The 22,939-nt window shown below is 50.0% G+C and overlaps 1 protein-coding gene across 2 annotated transcripts in view; it reads right to left on the bottom strand.

Annotated features, from left to right (window-relative positions):
• BTBD11 (BTB domain containing 11) overlaps nt 1–22,939 on the bottom strand; it is a 291,628-nt gene that overhangs the window by 36,240 nt on the left and 232,449 nt on the right. The window contains exons 5-11 of one of the 2 annotated variants that reach the window (XM_032836534.1): nt 11,028–11,193; nt 8,699–8,788; nt 6,617–6,718; nt 4,550–4,643; nt 4,298–4,433; nt 3,355–3,575; nt 1,722–1,900 (exon numbers count right to left, since the gene is read on the bottom strand). In XM_032836534.1, coding sequence (XP_032692425.1) covers nt 1,722–1,900; nt 3,355–3,575; nt 4,298–4,433; nt 4,550–4,643; nt 6,617–6,718; nt 8,699–8,788; nt 11,028–11,193 — 988 coding nt within the window. The remainder of the gene's footprint in view (nt 1–1,721; nt 1,901–3,354; nt 3,576–4,297; nt 4,434–4,549; nt 4,644–6,616; nt 6,719–8,698; nt 8,789–11,027; nt 11,194–22,939) is intronic. The other variant, XM_032836535.1, reaches the window with a different exon arrangement.

The following is a 22,939-nucleotide window of genomic DNA, read 5'->3' as shown; positions in this document are numbered from 1 at the left end:
CAGTTACCCACCTGTTAAATGCAAATAAGAACATTACCTCCTTCCAAGGTTGTTTGTGAAGATTGAGTTAATCCTTATAATATACTTACATAGTATATAGTAAATACATAATATATATAATATATATATTTTTCTATAGTAAGTATACATTATTTACTATAAATAAAACATTTATAAATATATATAATCTTCTATAGTAAATATAAAATATGTATTTTAGCTTAAAAATATCCTCATTTGTGTCTTGAGACAGTTCATTATAAAAGGGTTCCAAGGTCAAAGGAGTTTGGGAAACACCCGATTGCCTTTGTGAATTAGAGTATTCGAGGCTCTACAGGAGAGAAATGGGAGTAACCAAATGTTAGCTTGCAGAAAGAGCTCACGGCCAAGAGTCTAGCCTGTTCTCAGGTCAGTATTTGTGGCTGGTTGGTACGTGAGCTGTAGTGGGGTGTTAAATATTTTGAGGGGATGGTTTCTACAGAGCTCCCTCTGGGAAACAGTGACACATCCTCTGGTGAGGCCGTCTTTATGGCAGAGTCACTTGCAAAGCCCGCACTAAGTTGCAGGGACAGTTTGAAGGGCGCTTACTCTTGTTATCTTTACAACCACCCTAAGAGGTTAATGTAATTATTATTATTTAATAATAATAATAATGACAATTATTATTAATTATAATTAATATATAATAATAACATATTATTATCAGGGAGGGACACTGAGGCAGCTGGAAGTTAAGTAACTTGAGTGGGGTCACAAGGCTGGGAAGTGGCATAACGAGGCTTGAATCCCCGTAGTCTGGCTCCAGAGTCCACGCTCTGAACCGCTGTGCTATACAGGCCCTTGGGGCCTACTCAGAAGCTCCAGGGTGTGTGGAAACTGACAAACTCTTCAGAGTGTCTCAGGCAGACTGGCCACGCCTGGTGCTTCCGTGGCCTCAGTGGTGGGGCAGCAGTCACAATCTCCCACTGCTCTTGGCTCTCTACCCCAGTGGATGGCTGGGGGATGGGCCCATCTCTGCTATCTGTCCTCAAAGCTCTCCAGTGACACACACAGTAAACCCACAGGCCTGCTGGCTAGGACCAGACATCTATGTGGTAGGGCCAAACAAGTGACCCCAAAGACATTTTTAAGAATTGATCTCATAACGGCCTAAGGGCTGGACTGATGTTTTAATGGGGTTGTAGCATTTTCCTGTTGCAGGAATTAGGAGGCCCCTGAGGAAGGGGTGATGCTCTTCCGATCCTCTGTACCCGAAAAGCTTTCTCCAGGGCCTGGCTTTGCAGGATTCTCGGCAGGGTCCATATCCCGTTGACCCAAGGAGCTGTACCATTTCCCTCTTCCCGTTGAATTCCCATCTGCCCGTCCAGGCCTGCTGATGTCTCTGCACCTCCGTTGACACCTTCCCTGACCGACTCACACCTCTCAGAGCCTGTGCCACCCACTGTACACTGTTTCATAAACTCAGATGGCCTTGGGCCACATGTGAAAGCACCCAGCTTTCGTGTAAATTCCCTGAGTTAGAAGGTATCTCTCTACTGTCTCCTGTGTGCCCAAACGATGGCACAAGTAGCTGGAGCAGCTGGGTGCTTGTGCCACCAGTGGCCATGACCGCGGGATTCCTACCCAAAGGGCAGGACCAGGCCAAGGGACTGGCGAGGTCGTGAATCTCCCGCCTTGTTCTCTGCCACTGACCGACCGCAAGAGCGTTAACCTTCTCCTACCTTGCTCGCTTTCAAGATCTCAAACATCAGGGGCAGGCCTTGGGTAACGAGCTCCTCCGTGTACTCTTCCTCCTGAATGGTCTTGAACTCCTTCAGCAGGCACTGGATGAGAGGCCTGCGGTGCTGCTGGAAGGCGATCCGCAAAGACTCCAGCCACGTGTGCAGTGTCCACGGGACCCCTGGGAGGGGAAGGGGAGGGCACGGAGGGGAGGAGAGGACAAGACAGAAAACAACCAGAACAGAAGGTGTGTTTTTATCTGCAAGCGGGCCTTTCCCCAGGACAGCACCAAATGACGAGACCAAGACAAGACCCCAACGTGGGGTGAACAGCGCCAGTGTTGCTTTTTTCCCTGAAGACTTGTGGATGTTGAAATCGAAGCTCATAATTCCGGTCCCTTAGCTCTGGGTGTCCAGCTGCGCATGCCGTCCACGGTATTAGGAGCTGCATTTTACCAGATCTAACCGTCATGTAGAACAGGGACTTGTCACGTGCTGCTTACACCTTCTCCCTACTTCTGGGTCCTGACTCCGTCTACCTCTACCCCTTCTGCCTTCTGGAGGGCGGGGGAACGGAAGCTCAGGGAGGGAGGTTCTTGCCCAGGATGAGACAGCACATCGGGCCCGGATGAGAGCTCAGAGCTGGTTCCACTTATCAGTGGACTTGACCCTCTACTGCTCCCTCCAGGACAGACATGGGATGTCAGAGAGAGACCCGGGAGGATACCCCTGCCTGCCGCTGCTCTGCACGAGAAACAGCTTTGCCGTCTGTGGGTGCTTCATCAGGCCTCCCTCCTGGAACGGAAACCACTCTGGCAGCTGCAGAGGAAGAGCGCGTCTCCCTACTGCTTCTCAAGAGCGGGCCGTTCGGAGTCCAGAGTGTCATCGTCCTGCTAAAGAGGCTCTCAGGGCAGTGGCATCCATGTCCCATGTACTAAACAGTCACTCTAAGGGAGAGGCCCACGTCCAGAACAGCGGCGGGGTGGGGGGGGGCTTTCCTCAGGCCCTCTGCACACTTCCACCTGCCACACTGGTTCAGTTGAAGGCCCCTACTGGGCCCAGACGGGGAGGGCAGGGCTGGCCCGGTCCCTGGACACACGGAGGGGCTGGATCCGAGCTAGCTCACTCAGGAGGAGCCACCCCTGCCTTGCTTTCTCCCAGGGTGGCTTTGCGCCCAGAGCTCAGGCCTTCCTGGCCGGTCGCCTGGCCGCTGCTTCATGGACCTGGTTCTCTAAGGCAGTGATTCACCAACCACTGGGAACCACCTGGGATGATTGTTAAACATAAAGATTTCCGGCCTTTATCCATCCAGACCCTCGACAGCAGAGCCTCTGGGTGTAGGGCCTGGCAATCTGTATTCGGACAAGCTCCCAGGTGATTCCGATTCCTCGGTTCTCAGGGTCCGGAGTTTGGGAATCATGAGAAAATGACCTGGGGTTGGACGGGCCTTTGGGGATCGTGTGGGTGTTTTAGCCTGGCTGTGCTCCAACCAGCACATGAGAAGCTCCCTGGCCCCGTGGTGTGTGTGTGTGTGTGTGTGTGTGTGTGCATGGGTGTGTGCGTGCGCGTGTGCGTGTCAGTGAGCTAGGGCTGGGCAGGGGTGCTGTGGCCAGCGGTGGAGGGCGCCCAGACTGACCTATGCTCCTGATATCAATTGTGACATCCACGTAGCCATGCTCAGCGCTGTGATACATGGCCTCCCTCAGGGCTCTCAGTTTGGCCTTGCTGTTGCGGCTGGCGCACAGGGGAGGCGGGGCTGTCTCCGCCAGGTCAGTCCCCTCGGCCAGAATCTCCTCCAGGGACAGGATGTCACTCTTCTCCTTTTCTGGCTGAGCGAGCAGTTTGCGGAACACATTCCTGTCAATCATAAACCCAGAGAGGAAGACACTCAGAGATGGTAGGGCTTTGCCGGGGCAGGGACGGGCTGTGGGATGTGGGGACCACTCATGGGAGACAATGGAATGATGGGAACGACTCTGGGGTGGGGGTGGGGGGGGTTTCAGAGGCCTGACCATGGGTGCTCATGTTTTAAGGATGGAGGAGACAGTGGGGCATGACTGGCTTTGTTTCCTTGAGGGCATTCTGGAGCCAAGTGCTTTCCTCAAGTATCTGGAAGGTTCTAGAACTGTGCCCCTTTAACCGTCAGCCTGCACAGGGCCCCACAGTGAGTTTGCTTTATTTGGGTTCTGTGGAATAAAACAGGATGGGGGAAACCCTGAAGGAAATGTAGACAAGGAGTAACCAAACGTGTGGGGGTTTTCTTCTTTTTAAAATGGATTCTTGTCCCTTCCTGGCAGCTGAGGTGATGGGCTCGGACCAACACTGGCCAAGGGGAGAGTTTCTGTGAGGTGAAAGCTGATCGGGAAAGGACAAAACAAGGCCATCTGAGTGGATGTGCGCTGCGTGGAGTTGGCTCTGAGCAGGAAGCTGGCGGTTAAGCTCACTCTGGCCAGGCCTGGGGTCTGGCCTGCCTCTGGGCCCCACATCCAGAGATGTAGTGGGTCTGGGGTAGGCCTGGGAATCTGCATTTTTAACAAGCACCGCTTGGGACCTTGTGGCTTTGGCCCGTCCTAGCCTACCTGTGTCCGTGGGCTGCAGCCTGGCTGAAAGAGTTCATATCCCCCTGGGGGGTGGTGGAAATTCCATTCCTGTACATGGTTCCTATCAGGGGATCCGCACCACGCTCCAACAGCAAACTAACCAGCTCAAAATTTCCTGCAAGCCCAGAGAAGGGGGTTTTATAAGCGAATCAAGCAGAGATACAGTCACAGACACACTGAGGGCCAAGGTGGCGCAGACCCTTGGTGGGGACGAGACTTGGTGGCTCTTACCTACAGCAGCAGCCAGCTGCAGGGGGGTTTCTGAGTAGTTCTCCTCGCCGTGCTCCACGGAGCCCTCCACCTTGGCCCCGGCGTCCAGGAGCAGCTGCAGAGGAAGAGGGGCCACTGAGACATTTGAGGACAGGCACGGTGAGGACGCATGAGGAAAAGCTGATGGAAGTCAGTGCGACGCCAGGGTTCCTGCCCTCCCTCTGGGTCGGGGGCCACGGGCACAGGGCGAGGGTGGCTGGACACCAGACGGTGAACGGACAGCCGCTTGAATCTCCTAGAAGCTCGGACTATCCAAGTGTGGTCCGCGGAAAGCAGCATCAGCATCGCCTGGGAGCTTGTCGGGAATGCCGGCTCTCGGGCCCCGCCTCGACCAACTGAATGAGAGTCTGCATTTCAGCAAGATCGCCAGGGGATTGATATGTACGTTCAAGTTTCTAGAAGCACTGCCTTCGGTGCTCACGGCGCCAGAGTGCTGGAAGACTCCCTTTTTGGGTCTGGCACACAAAGCCTCGGAAAGCATTAGTGTGGTCTCTTAGAACCACAGAATCTTGAGTTCTGAAGGACTTTGGGGACCACCTGGGCCAACCAGGGCCACGAGTCCCTTCTAGAACACTCTGGGTAGCTCCGAGGACAGCTGAGCAAGTTTCCTGGCCAGCTAGATCAATTAATTTAGTGGCAGAGTGAGCTTCGAGGAGTTTACTCTGTTCTATGCATTCCCAAAGATATCTGGGCTTCTTAGAGATGGAGGCTGTCCATGCTGGATCTCGCTCACAGTGAATGTGTTCTCAACACTGCTATTGGAAAAAGAGGGGGGAGCAATCTGTCTTCTTTACTCCTTATCCAGGGCTCCCTGAGGGCACAGCTGGGAGAGGGCTGCTGAGGGCCTTCCGTGCCTTGTGTACCTGCAGGGGAGAGGTGGCCTGACTTCTGTTTGGCTTTGCTTGGCTGCCGCTGCTCCTCCTCCTGATTTCAAGGCTTGAGGATGCCCCTGCACTTTAAGGGAAGGCATTTGTATCCACTAGGCCACCCCCTTGGTCCCTTCTTTCCTATATCCCTCTACCAGGAGTGAACTGGGCATGACATTCTACAGAGCATTGTACAGGCAGAAGTCAGCTCTCAGCGTGACATGTCCTACACTCTGCCTCCTGGAACATGACTTTGGATCTGTCTGAAGGAGTCCCATGACCGAGGAAACAACAAAAGATTCCTGTGGATCTCCAGCATTGCCCAGTGGTCCCTGGAACACTCTTTCCTGCCCTGCAGACCTCTAAGAGGCTTAGACGACATAAAAGCAAGTGTTCCGGATGTACCCAAAACTCAGTTCTATGAGGCCAGGAAGGGTAACGGACCTGGATGCTGATTTTTTTTTTTTTTCAGAAGCACTGAAGACCAAGTTTAAGATCTAGAATGTGCTGGATGGCTCATCCTTGAACACCAATTGTACAACAACCAAAGAGTTCAAGCAATACAACTTAAACGCCCAGAGGACCTTGGATGAGGACATCTCTCCATATCTGCGGGTGGTGGGGGGGCTGTTTCAGAAGACCCGTGCAAAGGCCCTACTCTAGACCTCTGAGATCAGATTCTCAATAAGGAGCGTCCCAGTAAGTGTCCTTTAGAACCGCTCCCTTGGTGACTTGGGCATGCTTCTTTCCACAGGTTAGAAACCACTAGACTCTACACAAACACCAGGGTCACACCTAAGGGGAAGTTCTAAGGTCTCACACCAGTCAAGTCTTATGTTCACGTTATGACAAGCAAAATGAGCAAATCTACAACATCACAGCTCAGGCCCCACCCCCGAGCAACCAGGAACAGCTTTGTCCGTATGCCACTCGTGTGTGTGAGGCTGCGTGTGGGTCTGTGATAATTTCATATTGGTTAAAGCCAGGCCATATAGATCATTACATATGATATTTGTGTTTATATGATATGAATGTGCTATACTTTGTTGCAATTAACCAATATGAATCCCTTAGGGGATGTGCATGCCAGGAGAGGTACAGATTTGCATAATGGAGGAGGTAAAATTAAAGGTCAGACATGGATAGGGAAATCCATTAATACCTGAACTACAGGAATATGTCCATGCAACACAGCAAAAGTCAGAGCCGTCCAATGGCGGGTCTCGGGGTGGACGGATGGATATTTATGAGGAGTACTGACAACCTATAAACAAATTGAAGTTATTTTCAAAATGTGACCTTGACAGTATTTCAACTAGCAAATCTGACCTATCTGTGGCTGGGCATGTGGGCTAGAAATGTACAGAAGGGCATCCTGGGAGCGCCTGGGGAAATGTTGGTGATAGCGGGCTGGTGACTTTAAGTCCTCTGTGCATCAGAAGGACTCCTTCTTGCTTCTCACCTGAAAGGAGTTAAACTGATGGCTTTGGACCTCCTCTAAGGTACTTTGGAGAAGCTGTGATGGCAGCTACCATGAGCCAGCTCCCCAGCCTGCCCCCTCTTTCTGCTTAAGGAAGGGTGGAGCTTCAGAGGGCCAAGGCGTGGCAGAGAGCGTAAGATGCCAGACCACGACACCCACACCGTTAGGGGAAATTCTCAGCAGCAGCAAACCTCAGGCAAGGTGAGTTCTGCCTCAAGCTCTCAAGCCAGGGGTGGTCACCATCCATCTGATGGCATGACAGTCTCATCTGGTCACAGCTCACCTGACCTGTCCTCATTTCACTCTTTGGCTGGCTTCCTGGGAGACAAGGACCCTGATGCTGCTGGAAACTTGGGCACAGGCCCTTCCCTGGACGTACCGTGAGTGAGCAATCTGACCTCAGTCTTTCAATATGGGGCCTCAACACACCCTAGGCCAAACGAGAGGCAGCAGGGCAGCTGAACGTTGGGGTTCTGTAGGACTGGCGCCTACACATGGCTTTTCTCCCGAACACCCCTGGGGCCATCTAGCCGTGATGCCTGTTTCATCCAGGGCAGCTGAGTTCACTAATCACCTGCCAGGGGTGGTGGTGGGGGGAGGCCTTGAGCTGGGAGCCATGGGATGGGCCAGAGAGGACCAGAGAAGCCCACCAAGGATCCAAAGATCAGGAGCCCTTGTAGGGGTCTGCACGGTGCTGGGGAATTCGTAGCAGGCAAGAAAGTCCCCAATACTTGAAACTTGTAATATCCAAAATGGTCTGGAGGCAAAACTGTGTCTACTGCCTGTTTTCCTCAGAGGAATATCAAAATTGCTAATTAAAAAAAAAAAAATCCCGGTAGTAAGACTACGAGAACGTCTGATACTCAACTAACAAGGCTTCATAGGGCTGCTGAGCTGGGATCGCAGTGTGCCAACCTTTCCAGCCTCTGGGGCTGCCAAGAGCTGGCTGCCAGACAGACAGGATAGAACACGGTCAAAAAGCGTGAATTCACCTATTACAAGCCTCATGGTGTGTTGGTGGGCAGGGCGGGGGGACCGGTATTAACTGAGTCCCAAACTTAGGCTAGGTACTCTTTTATTTAATTCTTCCAGCAACACTGAGATGGGTGTGATGATGCTCTCCCTGCTGCGGATGGGGACGCGGGGGCTCCAAACGGTTACGCCACCCGCCCAAGCACAAAAGCAAGTTGCTAAGACTCCGCAGTTTCTGAATTTGAGCCTGAGTGTCAAATTCTAAAGCCATGGGGGTGTGCTTTCCACTATACACATCACACTGCCTCTAGGAAGCTTTGCAATTGGCTTTAAGACCTGGGGCTTCCACTTGGCCAACAGGTGAGCCAATCAGGATTTGGTTGGGAGGATGGAAGATCTGGGGGAGTGACACCTCCTGTCGGGGTACACAGATCAGCTCTGTATTAGGCAGAAAGGGCTGATGGCTCAGGAGAGCACTCTCCCTCCCAATCCCCAAAGGAACGGATCAGCAGTAAGAATCAGACTCAGTCTGGCTGAAGCAAAGGAAAGCCGGTGTTCCCTGTAACTCCGCTGGTTGTTTTAAAAATGCAATGTACATGCCCGCAGCCCCTTGGAGTGTGGCTGGGCTGGGGCCTTGGGCTGGAGGAAATCCACCAGCTGGTCTGACCTATTTTGCTGGAATGAGCACCCTCAGTGGTGGCTCTCGGGAGAAAAAGCACCCCCGCCCCTTGCTCATTTCCCCCCTCCGGGGACGGCCAGGCCGAGGGGCCCTGCAGGGCTCTGCCCCCTCACCTCGACATTCAGATCAGCTCCGGCATCCAACAGCATCTGAACCATAGCCTCGTCCCCACGGACGCAGGCATACATCAGGGGGGTCATGCCCTGCAGCGGGTTAAAAACCAGAGAACGGAGAGGGTTTACACAGTGACTGTGTCACTCAACAAATGGAAATTCTCACCTGCATGTAGGTGGCTATGCTTGTATTCAAAATCCAGCATTAAAAAAATAAGGACTCACAAGGTCACAATCCTCCATGTTTTGAAAACCAAAATGGAAGCAAAAAGTGGGGGCAGATGAATTGCCCTTTTTTTTTTTTTTGCAATTATTTTTGCTTAAGTTGGAGTATTTTCATCTGTCCTAAGCAATAGTAGACCTAAGAGTGTTTGCTAAAACAAGTGGCTGATTTCAACTTAAGGGTCTTAGGAACTTTCTGGATTCTGCGACATCAGTTCAAACTACCTAATTCATAAACACTGTTTCCTTGACATTTTCTTCTTCACAATATAACAAGTGTCATCTTTGCTTTATATAAGCTGCCGGTCAGTGTTGAGGGAAATTGGATGCCTCTGAGCATCCTCCACCACTGATGTCTGGTTTGACATTATCATTTACAAGCAAAAGGCAAGAGGGTGAGGAATGGCTTTTAGGAATTCCCTATTTGCTTGTGACTCCTGCTAATTTTGAAGTTCCATAGCCAATAGAAGAAAGGGACAGATTTTTCAATAAATAGTGCTGTAAATGTGGCTATTCGGAAAAACACACCAATTAGAGCCTTATCTCACACCATACACCAAAATAATTTCTAGTTTGATAGAGATATAGATAAAAAAATTTAAAACCACAAAAGACATCTAATTGGATCTGTTTTTAGGTGTAAAAGTAATGGAAGAAATCACAAACAAAAATCATTAGTGTTGAGGACATAAAATTGTGAACAGTATAAACAAAATTGAAAGGCAGACAATAAATTGAGACATATTTGTCATATTATAACAAAGGGTTATATGTCTAATATGTAAAGAGCTCTTCTAAATAAAGAAGACAGTAAGGCTCCAGTGAAATCCTCGCACAAGGTAAGTAAAAGATTAATAGGGAAACACATACATTGTTGGAGGGTGTGTATAAGGAAACAAAGTCTCTGGGAAGGTAATTTGAGACTGAGAACCTTTAGAAAGGTTGATGTGTTTGAGTCACTATTTCTACTTTTAAGAATTTCCCTAATGATGAGCATAGCATAACATACAGGATTGTAGAATCATTATTTTGTGCTCCTGAAACCATTGTGTCAACTATACTTCAGTTAAAAAAACCCTCCCTAATGAAACAATCAGGGATTTGAACAAAGACTTTTGTGTTTAACTCAGCATTATTGACGTAAGTAATTAGAAACAACCTAAATATTTAACAACCAAGGATGGTAAACTGAATAAATAACATGACCATTTCATGTAGCCATTAAAAGTGATTTAATAAAAAAAAGTGATTTAATAAAATATTTAATGATACTGCAAAGTACTTTTAATATACATTATTGGGAAAGGCAAGATGTTATAATTCCCTGTTTTAAAAAAATATAAGAGAGTGTGTGTGCGTGCATGTGTGTGTGTATTAGGACTCCTCGCTGCCCAGGAAAATTCTTAGCTGTTGTTCCTTCCCTGGAACTCGCTGCATGAGCTGTCCGTATGAGAAACAGCTCCATCTGTCCCTTGTGACTCTCCATCTGGGGCTCACATTGAAAACCGCTGTTTGTTTTCTCTGTCCGTGACATCTTCAACCACATGGTGTCTCTGGACTGGTAGACACATGAGCCTCTCACCACCCCTCAGTTTCAGGGGCTGGGGGACAGCTGCCGATCTCTGAGGTGCCTCCTAGGGCTCTCCAGAACGACTTCTGTGTATCTCAACGTTTGGTAAAAATACTCCTGGAGTTGTTCTGTGATGCAGTAACAGACAGGCAGGCAGAGAACTAATTTTAACCACGCTGAAAAAAGGACTTGAAGGACACATGCTGAATATAAATGACGGCTATCTGGGTGATGGCATTATTTCCTTTCTGGAATAGGCCTATTTTTCTCTATTTTCCACTTCAGCTGCAACGATCATGTGCAACTTCTATAAGGATGAACAAGGATATTTTTATATTTTAAAAACTAAAACTAACTAAATAAAATAAAATTTTAAAAAATCACCCTAAGTCACCAGTAGGGGGAGTGTGTGTGTGCGCGTGCGTGTGGGTCTGTGTGTGCCCAGGGCCTGCTGCTGCAGCCATCTTGGGACATGGGGCTGCGCACCTGGTGGAGGGGTGGGGGGGGGGTGTTCTTTCAGACTCTTGGACCCTGTACCTGTTCGCTCATGGTGTTGATCCCATCGGGCCCCAGGAGAGACACTGCCTGCTTCACCAGGTCCGTCCGCCCACAGTTCAGCATCCGGAAACCCAGGTCCTGCTTAAACTTGGCTTCGATGGCCACTGCGTCCAGCTTCCGAGAAGCACAAAAGCAGTCGTCGGCCCTAAGGAAGGGAGAGATGGTCAGTTGGTTGCAGCGGCTTCCCCAGGAACTGGTCCTGGAGGACCAGGAGAGCTAGAAAGCACCAAGGATCCTTCGCATTTTCCACGTCAATGGCCCGTTCCTAGGCTCCAGTTAAAATACAGATGTCTTGAACCCTGGTCCTTTGTAACTGGGGCTCATCTGTCTTCCTCTGTGCTAAGCAGGAGGGAGCGAATATTTACTGAGTGTTTGCTACGGGCGAGGTGCTCTGCTAAACTCTCCACGTGAGTTCATTTGTTCAATCCCCAAAAGGCAAGGACTATCATTACCCCTCTTTTAACCGTGGAGATAAGCACACAGATAAAGGACTTGCCCAGGACCACCCAGCCAGCAACCTGTAGGAGACACTGTCCCAGACCCCCTTATCCCCTCTCCTTGCTAATTCAGAGGGTGGAAACTGAGGAAAGGAGCCAGGTGCTCAGAATTCCTCGTTCCACTGAGGCTTCTAACTAAGCCACCTTGTGGCATAAGAAGAGGTTAAGTCTGTGAGGGAACGACGTTCTTTTTTATCTTTGGAGGACAGGAGAGGGGCTACTGTTCCAGAAAGTTTATGGCACCAAGGGTCTTCTTTATCAGTAAGCCTAGGACCTGGGGGAGAGCCCTGAGTGGCGAATCCTTTGTGGAGCCTCAGGAAGTGGGTGGGGTGGGTATATGCTTGACTCTTGGTTTGGTTTGTGATGCATCATTCATCTCTGCTTGGGCCGAAGGCTACCCCGAACTAGGAACCCAGGGTAGGAGATAGTAGGGTTCTGGACAGGAGGCAGTAAGAGTTTGCTTCTGGCCACCAGGGGGCGCTGATGCAGTGAGGCTAGAAACCGGAGCAAGGCGTCTGAAAGCTTGGTGTGGATGTGGGGTGTAGTCCGCAGGCACACCTCAGGAGCTGGGTGTGGGGTTAGGCCTCCAGGGGCCTATTTGTATGAGCACGGGGAGAGACCAAGAAAACCCACAGCTGGCCAGGACCCTGAACTCCAGGATTAAGACCTTTTCATGGCAGGCAGGGGAGACAAGACCACGCACCACTGTTGGAGGGCTCGCCAGGGAAGCTGGAGGGCTCCGCGGGTGGTTGAGGGGGAGGGGAGGACTGAGGGACCCTGGGTCTAAGCATCAAGATGCGATGGGGTTTGTGCCATACGGCGTGATGCATGGGGCTTTGGATTTGGGACTCTCACAGTGAGGGTTGCCAGATTTAGCAAATAAAAGTTCTAGTACACTAGAACGCTATTTGCTGTTTAATTCCGAAATTGAAATTAAAATTTTTTTTAATTTGGGAGCAGGCAGAGCCACCTGCCATGATTTGAAAAGAACGCAAGGAGAGATCACGGATCCCAGCCAGCATCTCCAGGGGAAGAGAGGAAATTCCCAGTGTGGCGATGGGCTGCATCTAAGCCCCCCCCTCCCCCCCACACACACTAAAAAGGTCCAGGCCGAAGGGACAGGACAGAGCAGAGGGTGAGAGCAACAGGGCCAGGTTCTGGGGCATAAATAGAGGCTTCTGGAGAGGGAAATGTTGGGGTCTGCATGTGTTGTGTGGCCATGTCTGGAGCCTTGACTGGGTGGCAGGTAGGGAAAACTTTTCTTCTAAAAGACCATTATCTAGTCTGGGAAGAGGCTGATTTGTGAAATCAAGGGCCTCCTTCTTGAGAGCAAAGATGCTACAAATTGTCATTGTTCGTGAATTTGCAGTTTCCTCTCCCCTGTCTATGTCTAAGTCCCTTCTGCTATCCTCCATGCTTGACTGACTCTCTCAAATAAGCATTTTTTTTTTTTCCTGGAGTCAAGTTGAATTCCACATGACTGGAGAAATGTATACTGAGCACCCACTGTGTGTAGGCACCACGATAGGGGGCTAGGAGAAGGGAGACACAGACGCCCTACCCCATGTTCCCTGAGAGCCCAGACTCATAAGCCAGTAACTCCAAGAACATCACCACAAGTGTTTTCCAGCTACAGAGGCCCTTGATTTTAATTACAAAGAGAAATGGCAAGGAAATTACTGTAGCTAAGATGGTGATGATAATAATTGTTATTATAGGAAGCTAACGTGCACTGAGTTCTTATTATTGAAATCTAAGCTCTTTCCGCATATGAAGTCATACAGTCATCACGACAAGCCCACAACAAGGGCTCTCAGGAGCCCCCTTCTAGAGCTGAGGAACCTGCCCCCGTCACAGAGCTGGTAAGCACGAGCCCATATAGTACTGCCTTCTTGAGCGCAACTCCTTGGTGTCTCCCGGACCCTCAAACGTAGTGTGTCTAAAATTCAACTTTTTCTTTTTTGCAACTTTTTCTTAACACATCCACAACCCCCCAACTCTCCAAACCTGTCCCCCAGTCATCCTGTCCCTCTGTGAATGGCACCCCTGTCCTCCCAGATGCTCAGACCACAACCTTCTCCCACGCTCATGGCCATGGCATCAGCTGGGTGATTTTGTCGCCCCAATTCCAAATCCAACCACTGCTCTCCAGCATGGCTTCCAAACACGGGCCTCTCGTCTAGATGAGTGCAGTGGCCTCCTCACTGGTCCGTCTGCTTCCATTCTGCTCTCCATCCAAACCAGTCTCTCTCTCTCTCTCTCTCTCTCTTTTTAAAAGATTTGTTTATTTCAGAGAAAGAGTGAGAGCGAGAGTGCATGCTCATGAGTGGGGGGAGTAGCAGAGGAAGAGGGAGACAAGCAGACTCCCCACCGAGCAGGGAGCCCGATGCCTGGCTCGATCCCGGGACCCTGAGACCAGGACCTGAGCCGAAATCAAGAGTCGGAGACTCAACCGACAGAGCCACCCAGGTGCTCAAAGCAGTCTCTCAAGCGAGAGTGAGCTTAAATTGTAAATAAGACTGTGTGGTCCCTCTGCTTAAAACCTTCCCATGCCTCCCCCTGTACTGAGACTAGAATCCAGCTCCCCGGGCCTGGCCCGCTGGCTCTGCAGGGGTGGAGCCCGCCCCCACGTCCTTCAGCAGGTGCCGCCCTCCGCTGGCCAGCGTCTCTCCTGCCTCGCAGACTTTATCCTCGCTCTTCCCTCTCCTGGCTCTTTGCGGGGCTGGCTCCTTCTCGCCCCCCAAATGTCATGTCCAAAGGAGGCCTTCTAAGGAGGGTACCCCCTTTCCCTGCCTTTCCACACCCCATCTCTGGCCAATTTCCTCCTCCCCTTTCTTAGCATTTTTCACAATCTGTGACTACTGCATTCCATTCTTTCTGTCTATCTTACAGTTTGTTTTCAGCCTCCTAGGGGCAGGACCACATCTGTCCTGTGGTGCCTCTTATGTGTCTGAAGCATTCGGTCTTGACTGAGAGCAAAGCCCTGCACCACCTGCCTTTTCTTCTTCTTCTTCTTTTTTTTTTTAATTAACATATAATGTATTATTTGCCCCAGGGTACAGGTCTGTGATTCATCAGTCTTACACAATTCACAGCACTCACCATAGCACATACCTCCCCCAATGTCCATCACCCAGCCACCCCATCCCGCCCACCCTCCTCCCCTCCGGCAACCCTCAGTTTGTTTCCCGAGATTAAGAGTCTCCTGTGGTTTGTCTCCCTCTCTGGCCTCATCCTGTCCCACTTTTCCCTCCCTTCCCCTACAGCAGGTCCTGGGAAACACCTGTTTTTCAAGAATCCCTCAGTCGTACAAAGTGAGTGAAGGTTGTGGTTACTCAATGTTACCAGCTAAAGCAAGTAAGAAACATTTTCCGTAAAGGCTTGTGAAAACGCGGCTTTCTGTTCAACCTGGTTTGTTAGAAAATTTACCTCTGCGACACTGAAATTCCTGCAACACTCTTGTAAACACGACTCAGAGCTCCATTTACTCGTTCTGGAAGGCCTGGAAGGATCTGCCATGGAAGACCAATAGGTCCCCTTGGGGCCTGGCAAATATGTGCACCTCCCGAAGGGTGGGACTAATTTATGCAGAAATCTATGAGGCTGGTCCCCTGGGGCGTCACCAGAAGGGGATCAACTCTGTGGTTTCCCCCTCCAGTGGCTTTCAATGACGCCATAAAAAATCTGATCAATTTAAGTTAAGAGGTCAGCTACGGAAGTAGTCAATTTCTCTGATTTCTCAAGGGCCCTGGCCCCAAGAGACTGCCTTGATATTGTCTACCCCTTCAAGAATGTGACTTCAGAAAGATGTTTTCCAAGGAGGCCCCAGCACAGCAAGTGAGCGGGTTGACTTTGCTCCCCTGGGAAGGAGGTAGCACTGGGGAGGGGTGTGATGCCTTCTGCTGATCTCCTGATGAACTCCCAGTGACACAGGCAAGCAGCTGAGGCCTCAGACACATTTTATACATATATTCATTTTTAAAGCTAGCATACATGGGAGTTGTGTGCATGAACTCTGGTTCCCAGTTCTGCCACTCAGCGGCTGTGTGATCTTGGGGCAGGTTCCTTAACCTCTCTGATTTTCAGCTTTCTCATCTGTAAAATGAGTTTAGTAAGAACACCTTCGTCCTAGGATTTCGGATGTGGGTTAAATGAGACAATCCACGTACGGTGCTTAGCAGGGTACAGAGCTTTGCACACAGTTCTCATGAAGTGTTCACGATTGCATATCATAATCGTTATGGTAAATCACAAGGCAAGGTGTAGCCTGGAGAGAACGCACTGTATTTGGAAGGACCAAATACAGAGACTTGGAGACTGAAGAACACTGTAATAATCGTGCTTCTTAAGGTTTCAAAGGAGACACTGCAGCTAAGAAATTCCACCAGAATAAAGGCAGTCCTTTTCCCTGTGGGGAGACCCTGGCCCCCAGAAAAGCTGCCAGGCCTCAGCATGGTTTTGCAAGCAAACTGTAAGCGATGACAGAGGTTGGAAAGGGAGGGGGATGACAGAGGTTGGAAAGGGAGGCTCGAAGAAAGCAGTTTCTGGAACATTTCAACAAGCAGGAAATGGCAGAGCAGAGCCACTCAGGATGCTGGGGGCTGCCCAGCCAGGCTCCCAGCCCCTCTTTTCTCTCCTACCCCCAGGACCAATCCTGACCCCACTGATGCTGGAAGGTGCCAGGCAGTTCCCAGGCTCCCTGAGCAATGAGTCTAGAAGCCCCTCTCCAAGGGTGTGGCTTGGATGCCTGCCAGGCTGGGTTTGTCACTAACTGCTTATGCTGTGCGCCTAACCTTGCACAGGTAACTCGGTCTCATTCCATTTTCTCACGTGTAACATGGAGACACTAACATTTTTACATATCTTACCGATTTAACAAATGCAAGTTCTTACCACGTACCAGGCACATTATAACTTTTGGCAAGTGTTAACATGTTTAATTCTCACAATAACCCCACGAGGAAGGCTTTATTGTTATCAAATTTACAGACAGGGAAAAATGGGGCACAGAGAGATTAATTAACTTGTTCGTTGTCACACAGCTAATAAGTAGGAGTCGGGATTTAAGCCCAGGCAGTCTGGCTCCGGAGTCTGTCCCACTAACCGCTCTGTATAGCCCAGTTCTTAGCAAGGTGCCGGCAATCCCTGGGCTTCTGTGCATGACTCTGGGATCTGAACCTCAAAGGCCCAAACAGTCCCCACAACCATGACCTGCCCTCACCAGTAAAAAAGAAGCCAGCCCTTACTGTATGCTGTGTGCCAACCACCATACCGAGCGCTCAATTCCTACCACTTCAACTGACCTCCCCTTGAAGGCTTTGCTATCATTATTCCCATTCTCTGGACAAGGAAATTGAGGCATGGGTCTGAGTGTTCGACAGCAAAGCTTGTCTCCCACAGAGCAGGCAGAACCTAGTGCTTTAGACCTGAGTTCAGACCACCCCCAACCTCTTCCTCCCTGCCCCATGCTTCATGCCTGCTGCCTTGGGCAGGGAAACTAACCAGTCTAAGCCTCTCTTTTCCCATCTGCAAAGCAGGGATGGTAACACTGGGACTTACGCCTCTATCTGTGATGAGGATTAAGAAATAAAGCTTTGGAGCCACTCAGCACAGTGTGTGATGACAACTGCACACAGAATGCATACTTATTTGTATTTGTATATGCACACTGTTTTGTGATTGTAGATCCTCTTTCCTGGGATTTAACTAGGCATCTGGAAGTCCCCCACTCCCTATCCTCCCACTCCCAATTCTTCAGTCCCAGGGCAGGTCCCTCCTTGCCCCCACAGCTCTTTCCAGCTGCCGTGGAGCCCAGCCCTCACCGGGGCCTTGTTTGCAAGAACTCTCTGCTCTCGTTCCCGAGGCTTCTCACTTTCCTTTCCGTGTTGTTGTTCTTGCCCACCTTGGTCTTACCAGCAGGCTGGCAGCCTGGGACAGAGCAGCTTCCCAGGCCCATCCCAGAGGCAGCAGCCAGGGGTCAGCCTGCAGGGGTGGGGGAGGTGGGCTGTGGGAGGGGTGGAGCCGCTCTGCCCTGCTCTCATGGAAGATGCCAGTGCCCGCGATTGTGGGGCACAGACAGGTGTTCACCCACAGTGGGGATGACTCTGGGTGGGGGGTGCAGTCCCCCTCTGGTGCCTGAGCCCAGGACCTGTGATCTGGTTTATAGTATGGTTCCCAAGTCACATTAGTTGCCCTTTTTACAGTAGTCAAAGAAAGAGTAAAGATTTGCAGTTTTCCTAACACACTATAGTCAATCCGAACAATGGCATTTACAGATAGCCTTCCCAGTGCTAGACATTTCCCATGTAAGAGCTCACCTCATCCTCCAAATAATCCCACTGTTGTCTTTATTTTACAGATGGAGAAACTGAGGCACAGAGCTTCTGTCACTTGCCCGAGGTCACACAGCTCATAGGTGGTAGAGCTGTCATTCAGCCCCGCTGTTCTGACTGCTGAGCCCATGTTCATGTCCTGCTTCGACCCTCACAGGAACCCCAAAAGGGAGGCTCCCGTATCCCCATCTTGCCGATCAGGAAGCAGCAACCAAGTGAAATTAACTCTCTTGCCTTCAAGTCACTTGGCTCCTTCTGCCTCCAATCCTACCCCAGCTGGGGGAAATGCCACGATTCATTCATTCCCATGTACCATTCCCTGAGTGCCAGCACCAGGCAGGTCAGGGTCAAGAGCTGGGACCAGCAGTGAGCTGGCCGGACCCGGCCCTGCCCTCCCAGGCTGCACAGGGAAGGACATGAAGCAGGCTATTGGCTGCAGTTGTGACCACATAATGGAAAACGGAGGGGTCCAGGAGAAAAACGAGAAGCTTAACCCTAACTCTAAGTCCTTATTGAGACTCCACTAGCCGGCCTTTCATGTTCCTTGGTGGGATACCAGAGAGATGTATGATGTCAAGGAGACAACGATGCTGATTTCATTCATCTGGACCCCAGGAAGCTCGCTGAAGGGTGGCAGAGAGAACTACTGATGAAGTATATCCCAACACAGCCTAGCTCCTGGCTGCATAACCAGGGCAAGTCTCCCCCTTCTCTCTGGGCTTCCGCCTCCCCATCTCTAACATGGGAAGAACAGGACGTATGCGTTCGGGTTTTGTGGGGGAACAAGGCAGACTGTGCACATGAACCTGTCCTGGCTACTCTCGAGGCCTTTTGGAATAGGGACCCATGCCTAGGGAATGTGGGATGTGTGATGCTGACAGAGACTATGAGTTTCTAGAAGACGTGGACATCGGCCAGCCATCCGAAATGCAACAGAAACGTCACGGACGGTCAACGCCCCCAGCACCTCTTCAGGAACAAGGGCCAACACCCCAGCCAGGCATGCAAAACAGGGTTCATGTGAGGCACGAACTCTGATTCGTTCGTACGGCTGCTGGAGTGTGGTGTGGAGGATTCTGAGGCCGGGTCTCAGCTTGGCCAGGCAAGAGGAACACAGCGCCCTTTAAAGAAACAGTTCTGAAAGCAACTGGTAAGGCAGAACAGGGCCAGGGTAAAGGCTCAGATAAATGTGGTTTTAAGTCGTGGCTGTACCCCCCATCAGCTGTGTGACCTTGGATAAACCGCATTTCCTCCAACAACCTCAGTTTTTCTCCTCTGTAAAATGGGGTTGTGGGGCTAGTCAGGTTCTTGGGGGCCTCCTTCATGGACATTCTCTGAGTTGATCCTATGTTTTCTGGTGCTCATGAACCATTCCTTCCTTGGCACCAGCTTTTCCCCCTTTCCTCCATCACAACCCTTGAGTGTCTCTGTTTTTGCTCTTACGTCACTCAAACTCTTGTTCATGGCCAAGAGGATCATCTGGGAAAGAGATGTGTGGCAAGGAGTGCTGTCTCCTGGCATCCATTCTCCACCCCTCCCCTTAGAGCGGCACAGAATCTTCTGCCCTCTTTGACTTTTGGCACGGCTTGTGGCTGTCCAGTTAGAAATTCTATTTCCCCTTGTGGCCGGTGACAGCCATTTGGCTAAAGTTCACACCAACAAACATGAGCAGAAGGGACACAGGAAACTGCGTGTCCTGCTGGGGAGTGGGAGCCAGCTCAGACTGGCTGGGAAAGCCAGTGCTGTGTATCTGTGTATCTTCCCCATTCTGGGTTGGCGACATCTCCTTGCCAGCCTGAAATCAGCCATCATGGAAGCATTTACACCACGGGAGCTGGCAGACACCACAAGCCATGGCTCCTGCTGTCCTGTTGTTGCACTTTCACCAGCACACCACTGTCTATGTCATCTGCTTAAAAAGAATATTCTAGCCCTGGGATAATAGTCCCATCTTCCCCTCCCCAGCAGATAAGCAGACCTGCCTACGTCCCAGCGTTGACCACATCGGTGAGCCCAATGCGCTAGGGCAGCATTGGCCAACTTTTTCTTAGTGAGAGAGGTCGTCACTATTTTCAGCTTTAGGCTAGAGGACAGCCATAGACAAATGGGTGTGACTGTGCTCCCATAACATTTTATTTAAAAAAAACAAACCAGACTGACTCAAGGGCCAAGTTTGGGGACACCTGCTCTCAAGGAGCCACCGAGCAACAAGACGGAAGGGTTGGGGCTCTTCAAGGGATCTTGTGGAGCAGAGCTGCCCCATCGGCCTGCCCTGGCTGAACTATTACATGGCAGAGAAATAAACATCTATTTTAGTTAAATCTCCAAACTTGGCAATGCTCTTTTCATCTAACTTATACAGGAGCTAAGAAAGTAACTGCCCATTAGGGCTACTCTCTTAATGCATCAGAAGAGAAATGTACATTTCCTTGAAATGAAAGGGTCAGATTTGGCTGCTTCCTCCCATTTCCTAATTTCTGTGTCTCCAGATAAGAATACGAGCATCTGTAGGTCCAAGGCAGGGTATGTTTTCCTATAGGGTATGTAGGAGAGTAGTTTCCTGGGTTTTGTTTATAAGGATCTGGTGACCCACAGGACAAAAGCAAGACTGTGCTCTCAGCGTGTTTGTGGCTGCCAGGCTGCCTTGGCGGGGGGTGGGGGGTGTCCTGAGGGGTGCATCAGGCCTGTAGATGCTCCCTGCTATCCCCGGCTCTAGCTTCTCAGTTTATTGGGCATCTGGATGAGGTCAGCCTGGGGAGGCAGAGGGAACAAGGCCAAGAATTTGCTGGTTGACACTTTTATCACAAAGCAGCTCAGTGGTTCTCAAAGAGCCAAAGAAGAAAGCCACGTTCTGCTCTTGCTGTGAGGTGCAGGAGGTCTGACTGGAGGAGAACTTCAGGGAGCGGGGAGATGTGTAGGGCTTGGGTGCTGAGGGGCAAACTCTAGGCCAGGGCAGTCCTAAGACCTATGCTGCTGGCTGACACACTGTTTGAAAACAGGCTGCAGATAACTTTCATGTGGGGTACCCCTGTGCCCAGTCCTCTCTATTGTCTTTTATCATGCTGGGTCCACTCGTGTGTTCTTTGCTTGTCCGTGGGCCTCTGAGTTTGGACCCTGGACTAGCGAAGGATGAATGCGGTAAGTTCTAGACTCACAGAGAGATATTAAGGAACTAATATGTTAAGAAATCTTCATTACGGGAGGGAGACAAACCATAAGAGACTCTTAATCTCACAAAACAAACTGAGGGTTGCTGGGGGGAGGGGGGTAAGGAGAGGGTGGTGGGGTTCTGGACATTGGGGAGGGTATGTGCTATGGTGAGTGCTGTGAAGTGTGTAAACCTGGTGATTCACAGACCTGTACCCCTGGGGCGAATAATACATTATATGTTAATAAAAAATAAAATAATTTTTAAAAAGTAATAAAAAGAATTCTTCATTAATTCATTCTGATCACCTATTATGTGTGATACACTTATTAAGTGCTTCCATACTCAAAATATTTTATTGGTTCCTAAATAATAATGATAATAATAATAATAGCAAACACATAAAGCATTCCTTTTTTTCTTTTTTTTCACAAAGCATTTCTTGTGTGCCAGGAACTATTTTAATTGTGCATATATATACTCACACAGATATAAATGTATCCTACACATACCTGTGAATGATTATGTGATGGAGTATACATGTCTATATACATGTAACATATATGTGCACACACATACACTCATTCACATATATGATATTTTAAAATCCTTACTTTAACCCTGCAGAATTTACTGTATCTTTCAGAATTTATCTGTATCTTAGCCCAGAGAGACTAAGAAACTCACCCAGGTCCCAGAGCCAGCAGATGGTAGGACAGAGATTGGAACCAGGCAGGCTGTTGCTGGAGCCCTGCTCCTCCCGCCCTACCCCTACCCCACTGCCTGTCTGTGCTACAGAAGGTCTTCCACGTTCACTAGATGCTATTCAGATGCTGCCTAGTTCACTACTAGACGCCACGTCCTGGGCAGGGGCCAAAGAAACATAAATTCCCGCGCACGGGCCTCAAACTCGAGGCCCTCTTGCAACTGTCCCTCCCGAGAGCTCCTCACCACCCAACCATTTCTTCTTTCTCACCATTTCAGCCAATGAGGCCCGCTGCCCATGCCACATACACGTCTCCTTACTGCTTTCTTGCCTGCACACATGGTGTCCTCACCTCAGATCCTCTCCCTGTGTCTTGCTTTCTTTCAAGTCCTCCTGCACTCACGAGTCCCACTAAGCCGCCTCCGGCTTGCAGAATCCCAGAAGGTCAGTGCTGAACAAGAGCAAGGGCACTGGGGCCAGCTCCTAACGTTCCTAAGATCAGAAGTGTTAACTAATTGGAAGGGGTCCCTGATATATCAAGGAACAGAACTCGTGTCTTCCTCTAAGGTCATTTGGCAAGTCTCTCTATGGATACCTTTAGACTTATGTAGAGCAGCGATTCTCAAACTGGGTGCCTCTGTCTCCCAGGGGCACTTGGCAAAAATCTGGACACAGCCTGGGTGGTCACAGCTAAGAACAGGCTGCTGGTGTCTGGTAGGTAGATGCTGTTGACAGCCTGCAGTGCACAGCACCGCCCCTTCCCACCCAATAATAATCCAGCCCCAAATGTCCACAGTTGAGAAAGGCTGAGGTTGAGAAATCCTGGTGGAGGGTAATAACATTTTTTTTGCATCACCTCATATAGATCAAGAAGTCCCCATTACAGGATTCTGTAAGCATGACCACAAAATGGTGCCTTCAGAAATGAATCGTGAAATGACAATTCAGAGGATGACAGGCCTGACTTGGATACCAGCCCCCAGAACCTCCTCCTCAACACGTTTGCCCAAAAAGTCAAATTCCCTTTCGTAGGCTTCTAGGCCCCCAGCTGATGAGTTTTTTCTTTTCTTTAGGGTAGCAAAGAGATGAACACTTTGAGACTCTTTTGTGCTGAAGTAAGTCACACCAAGATCTCCATGAACATTTTTTTTTCCATGCACCTTTTTAAGGAAAAAAAAAAAAAAGTATTATCGCAGCAAATGAGACAT

Source organism: Lontra canadensis, unplaced genomic scaffold (genome assembly GCF_010015895.1).
Source record: "Lontra canadensis isolate GAN:19392208 unplaced genomic scaffold, GSC_riverotter_1.0 scaffold93, whole genome shotgun sequence".
NCBI lineage: Eukaryota > Metazoa > Chordata > Mammalia > Carnivora > Mustelidae > Lontra > Lontra canadensis.
Note: the sequence above shows the minus strand (reverse complement) of the source record. Positions and strands in the feature narration are given on the sequence as shown.